The 9,811-nt window shown below is 39.3% G+C and overlaps 1 protein-coding gene across 1 annotated transcript; it reads left to right on the plus strand.

Moving 5' to 3' along the window:
• Window positions 1-465: 465 nt before the first annotated feature.
• On the plus strand, window positions 466-3,817 carry fgf4 (fibroblast growth factor 4). Its single transcript, XM_041941161.1, has 3 exons — window positions 466-862; window positions 2,399-2,502; window positions 3,641-3,817. The coding sequence occupies exons 1-3, from the start codon at window positions 466-468 to the stop codon at window positions 3,815-3,817; spliced, it is 678 nt and encodes a 225-aa protein (XP_041797095.1).
• Window positions 3,818-9,811: the final 5,994 nt, after the last annotated feature.

Raw genomic sequence — 9,811 nt, forward strand, 5'->3', positions numbered from 1 at the left:
CTCTACCCGTCCTAAGTTAGTGCTTTACATTTGGTTGAATTGGACCTGTGTTTTTTCCTGTTATTGTTCTTTTATAGAACTGTCTCCTGTCTCGACACCACAGTCTGTTAACTTGGCCGTTTCCTATTTTACATCCTCCCATACATAAATTATGATATTCTGTTGCTGATAATGAAAGCCTTACACAAAGAAGTTTTTTTTTTTTTTTTTACTATAAAAAGGTCCTAATTCATTTATTTTCTACAAACCCCCGACTTTGCTCACAGATAAGGCAGCTATTATTTCATTTCAATAAATCCCCCGGCTCTGTTTGGTGCGCCTGAATGTGAAAATCTATGCTACTTTGTAAATTTCGAGCTGTGATGTAATGTGTCCGCAGGTATAAATATAGAGGCATGGCTGCAAAGCGTCCATGCAGATCAATGTCGCTCCGGCGTGGGAGCTAGTGCGCCTGTCGGTCTTGGAATGAGAGCAACTTCAACACACTCCTCTCTGCCGCGCCGCTGCTTCTTCTTTTTGTTCTCGCTTCATTGGAAAGGCAAACGCCGGGAGGCTGCTTTCAGAGCCAGACTCGGGATGGGCTCTCTGGCAGCCCTGCGGACCGTCCTGGTCCTGGTCCTGGTGACCGGACTGGCGGGGTGCGTCCCCGGCTTGAACGGGACGGCGGACCGCTTGGAGACCCTCTACTCCCGGTCCCTGGCGCGGATCCCGGGAGAGAAGCGGGAGGACGTCAGCCGGGACAGCGACTACCTCCTGGGCATAAAAAGATTGCGGCGCCTCTATTGCAACGTGGGGATCGGTTTTCATATTCAGGTGTTGCCAGACGGTAGAATAACAGGAGTACACAATGAAAATCGTCACAGTAAGTTGTGTCAGTTATCCATTAATTACATTTAAGATCTCACTGCAGTAATCTAATGAGCTTGTTCGTTTCAAACTACATAAGTAACAAAAGCAAAGTTACTGTTTAAGTCGAGACATTCTGTTGTAATAAGCTCTGAAGAAGTAAGAACTAAGTGACAAAAACGATATCAGGCCTTTCTGACCCTGTTTACAGTCACTGACTGATTGAATGTTAGGCACCTGCTGACACGTGATCCCACCTTTACTTAACACTCCAATCAACACAAATGAATGGGGTGCTGCTTATGGTGCCAGTCAGTGGACATCTTACAGATCCTACAACTAGTCCAACATCTGGAGACCTTCCTTAGCGTGTATGGGCTAGTGCTGTCCGCCTTGTGTGTAACCAGAGCTCGCTGTGATCCAGGCCTGCGACGATCCAGCACCTAAAGTTAGGACGCGGGCAAGGTACATAGACCCAACTGTTAGGAGAGAATAACCCCAGACAAAGTCATACACCTTCTCACATTTGTAGACATGACATTACCTAAATGTAGGCACAAGTATAATCCCTGGCATCCCGTGTTTGTGAAATGTTGTCATAATTGACAAAATGGTGAGCTGTGGAACTTAAAGTGCGTTGTTTTTTTCCTCTGTACTATTTAAAGACAAGGCATAAACATTCATGGAGATTCATTACTGAAAATATCTTTTAGAATTCTCTGTTCCTGCTATCATTCTAAAACTAACAAAGGACACACACACACACACACACACGCACACGCACACACACACACTCACACACACACACACACATACACACAGTCTGCTGTACCACAGCATCTTGTCAAGGCCAAGTGAGAAACTGCATCAGAAGTGCTTAAGTAAACCTTCCAATATCTCTGCATGTAGTTGCATTTACATCCACAAACTTCCAAAAGAACGCAGTAGTGACTGATGTCTGAAGATACACCAAAATCTCAGAGGAAATATTGGTCTTTTTGTGACTGCTAAAAATCCACAAATTTTCATACACTAAATGACAGCCCTATTTTTCTTGCAGTATTCTGAGATATATATTTTTTCTATTATATTTAAGGCCAATTTTGGAGTTATAGTTTTTGGTGATCTTGAGTTAAATAGCTTGGTATGGGATTGTGATCAGGATTTCATTTGCTTTTGTAAGAATTCACCCAGTTTGAATCCATACAATCCACAAAATCTCACATATACATTTGTTTAAGGTATGGATCTAGAATGAGATCAGGCTTACACAGTGCCACACCTTGCCAAACCCAATAAAGGCCCAGAGCCATAAAAATTAATCTTTTTTAGTTATTGAGCTTCAAATAGTTACTTTTAATACATTACAATATGTAAGTGCTCATCAGCATTTACACATCAAATCTTAGATAGAAACTGAATCCTTTAGCTTGCTGATGAGTTCCTGGCAATCAAGCTCATCTTCTGGCGACATACAGTAATGTCAGTGTCTCTGTGTGGATCTTTACATCTGACCAGTATGTTTCAGTGTCTGTGGTTTGTTTCCCTGAAGGTCTTCTGCAGATCTCTCCAGTGGAGAGAGGAGTAGTGACTCTGCTGGGCATTCGCAGTGGACTGTTTGTGGCCATGAGCCGACGAGGAAAGCTGTATGGATCTGTGAGTGTGCAAACACTGTGACTGACTGTCCATCACTGTCTCATGTTCTCTCTCTCTCTCTCTCTCTCTCTCTCTCACACACACACACACACACACACACACTCACACTCACACACACACACACACACACACAGACTCACACTCACACTCACACACACACACACACACACACACACAGGACTGAAGAAGGCAGAAATTTCAGGTTTCAGCTGTTACATTTGTTCATTTTGTTAAACCTTTTGTTACAATTGTGATGTCCAGCTCTTTACAGATACTCAAAAAAGTGTGTGTTTTTGTCAGGATGGTCAGGATTTCAGAGGTAGGTGAGTACACCTGACCAGAAAGCAATGCCTAGGTTATCATAATCATAGACTTAATACAAACCTTCATGATTACTACAAACGCTCTGTCATGCATACATGTGAAAACATTATTCCTACATTTACCAGGAGGACCAGCAGTCAGACCACTGGGCCAGAAGTTTATTGAATGGTTTGTCCCACTAAAATTGTTTTTTTTTTTTTTTTTTGGATGTAATGGTACAACCCGTGATGCTGCTATGACAGCAACTTAGTCAATTGCTGGTGTGACACCAACTAGTTAAAGTATCAGGAAGGACTTACACACAAACTAAGACTTGCGTTTATGAATTACTGATGCAACCCAATCCTGATCTGGGATATTGAACACCAATGTGAGGACATCCCAGGTGGTCAATCACTTCCTGGTTCTTGAAAGAACACAACAACACCCATAAAGCAGCAATCAAAGACAAGTTAATAACTGAATTCACTTGTGAAGAGCCTTCTTGTTCACAGCTCACAAGCTGCTATCTCACTCACTGAGAGGAAATGGTGCAACCAGGACATGGTGTCCTGAGTCCTGCCTCTCTCTCCTGTATCTCACATCATTCATTATTTCACAATTTATTTTTTTGTTAAAATCACTGAATGAAACAACTGCTGTACAATAGCAGTCAGAAATAAAACAATTGTTTGATAGCCATCACAACGAACAATACCCTCCCCAGACACCACCCCCACCCCTCCTCCCATGTTCCGGCATCTTGGTTTTGTCTCCGCCTTCAAACAATCAGCATTTTCGAATAATTTCTATATATCCCTCTTTTCTCTTTCAGCTACACTACAACAACGAGTGCAAGTTCAGAGAGAAGCTCCTCGCCAACAATTACAACGCCTACGAGTCGGTGGCCTACCCAAGGATGTACATCGGCCTGAGTAAGAACGGCAAAACAAAAAGAGGAAACCGAGTGTCACCCGCCATGACGGTGACACATTTCTTGCCAAGAATCTAGTGGCCTCATAAATAGACCTCACCTCAATATAGAGATGGGGGGGGGGGGCTCCACACTATGATGCACTTTCTCTCCAAGCTTTATGTAAGTGTATCACATTTGATATTTTGATATATATATGTGTGTGTGTATATATGTACACACACACACATATATATATAATATTTTTTTTATTTATGCTTTGTATTTTTTTAGAAGGTTGTCTTTTCTCTCTGGGTCGGTAAGATCCAAGATGCTAAACACATATTTTTATGTTTTCATTTTCTAACTTATCTGATCTTTGCTGCTACAGACGGAAATCCTCTCATCAGATATTAGTTTTCTTTGTGCTGATGAGAGAATACGTAGAAGTGCACTGGTGACATTTATTGAAATAATTTATTTATTATTATTTGACACAAAACAGGACCTTTTTGAGTCTTAGGTGCGAGTGTCTTTGGTGTCACTGATTGCTTATTGCTGGGTTACAGGGAGAGAGAGAGAAAGAGAGAGAGAGAGAGAGGTGGGGGGAGTCGAACCCCCCGCAACCTCCACCATTCTGTTTATAGCTCTGAAAGGGGGGGGTGTGAACTCTGACCTTTTCTGCCGTCAATCTCAGTGAGACCTATAAGACTGCAGTTAGAGAGATGCATCCTATTTGACATTATAGAAGTGGAGAATTTAGGAGTTTAAATCCAAGGTCAAAGTGCTGAAATGCAATGGAGAAACCATAGCCTTGACTGTGGAGTAGGACTATTCTTTATGTCAAGTTATTTCTGATTGTCCGATAGCTGTTGGACTGGAAGAAATGAGTGTGTCTGAAGCAGAGATTGAGAGTCAGCATGGCTCAGGACTCTGGAAGTTTGTGTCAGTTGAACAGATATTTGCCATATTGCCTGTGTTGTGCCAAAATTTGTCTCCTCTAGAAAATGTCATTCACCTAGTCAGCATTGCCTTCAGTTAATTAATTCTATGCAACTTTTGAAAGAAGAAATAATAGTGAAAAGTCAAATTCACAAGCAATAAAAGTCCAATAAACTAAACTTTTGCCACTGTAATTGTCAATTTTAGCCACAGTGTCAACAAAAGTTATGCTTTAAAATCATGTTAAATGTTTTTGGACATTTTTTTTTTTATTTAGGAAATGTGCTTATTTTCTTTCTTAATGTTAGATGACAAGATTATTACTCTCAAGCCATATGAAGCTACAGCCAGCAGTCGGTTGGCATAAAGAGGAGACATGTGGAAACAACTAACCTCCTCTGTCCAAAGGTTTCAAAATCCTGCCAGCACCATTAAAGCTAACTAATTAACATTTGATATCTCATTTGTTTTATCTGTACAAAAAATCTAAGTGTCAAAGAGAGTCTTGTCCTCGAGTTTTGGACCGATGTGTTAGCAATCTTAAGTGAGGTGTTGGTAGGTATGTTTTCCAAACTGTGGACAGAGCCAGGGTAGCTGTTTCCCCCATGTTTCCAGTGTTGTGTTTAGATAAGTTCACAAGCTGTAGCTTCATATTAGGACACATGAAAGTGGTGTCAATCTGAACATCTCGGCAAGAACACAAATAAGCATTTGTCTAATGTCCCCTCCAATTATTGTCCTTGTGCAGTGATAAACAACAACACATTAAACATAAATTAAAATCACAAATACATTTTATTGAGGATAAATATTTTGGCACAGTTCCGGTACGACTAACTTGCAAAGCTGACCCATGCACTGTTTCAGTTTAGTGTACATATTTCCTAGACTCTTATTTCTTCTATCTGTCTCATGTCTCCCTGTGAGTCTCTGCGATTGACTGCAGCCCAGCTCTGGTGGCCATGTTGTCCTAGTTGCGCCTTGTCACGTTCAGGCTATCTTTACCCTGTGATTTACTTTTAGAAAGGATAATCATGGGAGAAATATTTACGGACAGCTGTTTGACTGTGCTATATGCTAGGACCAGTAACCCTATATTTTTCTTTATATATTTTGTAAATATAACCTCTAAGTAATTGAAGGTGCTGGTATTCCTTTCAGGGGGAGGACAGTTTTAAACCAACAGAGCTGGGTAAACGTGTCTGAAGGCGCAAGCCGTGTTTGTTTGGCTGCTTTTTGTGTAATTGATGAATAAATTCACACAGAGAATTCATATCAGTAACCCAGGTCAAAAGAGGACTTGTGAGAGATCCGTGACCACATTTTACTTGTTTTCTGTTTTTCTTTGAGAAAGGAAATAGAAAGTATAGCAGTCTTTTATCTAAGAGGTTTGAAATCTCAGTTTCAACATTCCACATACAATAGCAAATATTGTAAACAGCCAAACTTCTGTTTAGGATTGTACTGTTTTCTCTGTTGAACAAGAGTGCCTTCAGTAGAAGTGATGTGCAGAGGTATTAAGTCCCAAAAAGCTCAAGCAAATATCATGCAAACTGTCGCTGTAGTGGGTTTAGGTTGTGATTCCTTGAAACCAGCATGGATGTCCAGACTGATCCAAGCTATCTCACTAGTGTGAGATACATGTCATTTTATTGTCAGAATAAGTGCAAAATCCACTGTCTGCTTGTTCTGTAACATCTCTTTTACAACTGTTTAAATCCCCTCTCCAACATCTCAGCTGGTCAGCAGTGATGCATGCAGGTATATTGGTATGTCTGGCGCTCACAGCTGTGCTCAGTGTTCCAGTATAACTGCTTTGCATGGCGGGCATCATGTTTACAGTAGAATACCTTTCTTCCCTCTGTCACTGACCCGGAGCCAGCCCTCTACTCCAGCTGCTTATTTGGGTATTCAGGGGAACCAGTGTAGTTCTTAAAATCAGCAGTGTGTTTTTATGTGTAGGCACACTTTCTGCTGAAACTGTCCAAGTGGTTCATATACATGCAGGTTGACAGCCATTGTTGGCCATTTGGACTCTTGCAGATTACAAATTACAAATTACAAAAACAAAAAACATATTTTATCCCTGACTGAGTGGTATCTAGTCATGCAAATAGTTTTGTTTTGCATGCCCAGGATTTTAGATATCCATCTCTGAGATCTCTTTCTTGAAAAACTAAAAGTGAGTAACAGTCTCCCTGTTTCTCTGGATAATCCACAGAAGAAGCTTTTTTTTCACTGGGACTTTCTACTGAAGAAAACGTTGCTATGAACACTAGTTAGAGGATGTTGTGAGTACTATCCTGAGTAAGAAGAACACTGTTAATAGGCCATGCTGTGGAATTATTTTAATTCAATGTTTTAATTCTGTAAGTACAACAAACAAGGGGAATGAAAAAATGTGCCAAACCTGGAAAAATCTATCTACATGGCTTGATCCACTTAGATAAGTAAGAAAATGTTTTTCTATAATATGTGTGAACTGAGGTATCAGGAAGTGTATCTTTAAACAAACTCTTTTAGTACATATAATAAAGTCAGATGATAGTTATAAAAATGACTGGATTTCATTGCTCAAACTGGCTTTTACACATACCTATATTGTAAACTATTGGAATATTTCTTTGTAACTTGTAGCTGCTTGGACGTCTGCATTCAGGCAAAGGATTTTCTATTGTGAAGTGATGATATGATACTATACTTTCTATGATGATAAGTCCTGTGGTCTTATGACAATTTTGTATCAACTACTTTTATCAGTTGTCCTGTAGTTTTATACAGGGCCTAATGAAATACCACACTGTATGTGCTGTGCACATGGCTTAAATCTAATTTAAGGGAAACTGACAATAAAATCATAGTCCCATAAATGTAAGATGTGTTGTTATCTGTATTTTTGTGGTAAGATTGTGTTTTATCAGACAATAAGTTTACATTTAAAAAATACTTATAGGTGACACTGTGTCACTCAAGTGTATTCATGATATAATGCAAATTGTTGGGTTTTGGGGAATTATGAATAACATTAAGCAAAATAATCTGTGAATAATTAAGAGATTTTATCAAGCTAAATTTCAATATCTCACAGAGCAACAGCAATACAAATATGCTAGTATTTGCGACAGGATCAGCGTTACACATACACACATACAATCTTAATATCCAACAGAATGTGATGGATATTAATCAAGATGTGCATCCACACAAAGCAAGTTCGTCTCTGACAACGTATAAAATTCTTGGAATGTAGTAGCCTGTGTTTTCTGGTGAAGATTACATACAAACACTATGAATCAAGATGAGGTAATAATGAAGTTACTGATCAGATTTAACAGCAGTCTACTATTTTCAGTGACCAAATTAAAAGAAAACTGCAGGTTTTGAATCTAGTATTACATTTCCATAAAGTTGAGGGATAGCAACAAACATCTTGGTCAAAACTGAAGTAGCAGAGGTTGAGATATTCTGACTTTCAGTCCAGTATGTATCATGTCCCAAAAAGCCTGGTTTCTACACATTCTCTATTGCAACCTTTCAAACTCCAATACCCACAGTTTGTAACACAGGCTTTATGTTATATATTTAAAGATTCAAGTCAAAACCATGATAGAAAGCTCCTTCAGCACCACAGAATACATTATATAACTGGTTTTACAAGCTGTATAGTATTCCTCATGACAAGTAAACACTAATAGTGATCTTGTGGAAGTCAACAGCTAGTTTCCTGTCGTGACCACAGGTTCATCAAACCTACTGATTGATCATTATCAGTCGTTAATTTAAATTCTAATTAAATTTTATAAGTTAATAACATGGTGTTTAAAATGTGTAATTTAACAGTAAGGCACAGTATAATAAAAGACATTATTGAATTGCACTATGAGACGCATACTGGGAACCAAAAAGTCAGAATATCTCAGCCTGTGCTGCTTCCATTTTGACCAGCCATTTAGGCCAGTCTGTCATTCAGTCAGCTGACTACTTTGTTCAGACTGAAATACCTCAACTATTAGATGACATGAAAATGTGGTCATTATGGTCGTGACAGGGTTAATAGTAGTAACTTAAATGATCCTCTGACTTTTCATCTCGTGGCATCAGGGCAGCATTGTAATTTGTGCAGTACTTTGTTTATGACAAAATACCTGCAAAACTAATGACATTCCCATCAGCCTCAGTGGTACTTCTTGTTTAACACCAACTGGCCAGTGTGAACATGTTAACACAAACACACTCAGCTAAACTGGTGAACATAGTGAACATTATGCCTTTTTACTGCAACATCAGCACGTAAATATTCTTATTGTAAACATCACACTGACATTAGCATTTGCTCAGAGCCGTATTGTGACTTAAAACCGCCTCATGGAGCTGCCATGGCTGTAGACCCTCATCTTCTTTTAATTTGTATTTAAAAGTGCAATCCTAAATTGCTTGATTTCCCCTTTAAGACTACTTTAAGGGAACTTAAAGGGGGAAACTGGGTTGTAAAGCTTTGGGTTGGTAATGTATTTTAGAAGCCTTTTTTGTTATATTTGTTGAAATTGTCTCTACAGTGTGACAGCAATCAACAAACCAAATATTTGACAAAAAACAAACAAAGAAACAAAAAAAAATCCAGTTTCTCCAGCTGTTAGAAATGAAATCCAGTAATAAGCCCATCCAATCATTTAATGTGGCCCGAATGAAATGAATGGATGGCCTACCTACCTGTCTACCGCCATCCCTGCCCATCTGCACACACTCTGCTTTTGCACTCATTGCACATGCCTTGCCTTGTGTGACTAGAGCTAGTTGCACAAGAATGGCAGAGAAAGTGCAGCCAAAATTGCAGCCCAACACTAACTTGCTAGCTTGACAGCTGTGATTACTAACAACTGCAACTGCATTCATTGTAATAATGTTAGGTGTTTTTGAGACATGAGGTCTGAAAATCTAGCTTGCTCTTGCTGGTTGCTCCCACATTATCAACTCTAACTTTAAGAGCTTAGATCAGAGCTGAAGTAATCAGCACGTCAGGTTCTCACTCAGTGAAAATCATGAGAAAACAGTTTGGGGTATGTTGATATCCAAAATAATTAAACTGTGATCATAAAAAAACCTGAAAAACTTGTTACTCATGATCACTTGCTAATTATTTCATAATCAAGA

The sequence above is a fragment of the Chelmon rostratus genome, chromosome 1 (assembly GCF_017976325.1).
Source record: "Chelmon rostratus isolate fCheRos1 chromosome 1, fCheRos1.pri, whole genome shotgun sequence".
NCBI classification, from domain to species: domain Eukaryota; kingdom Metazoa; phylum Chordata; class Actinopteri; order Chaetodontiformes; family Chaetodontidae; genus Chelmon; species Chelmon rostratus.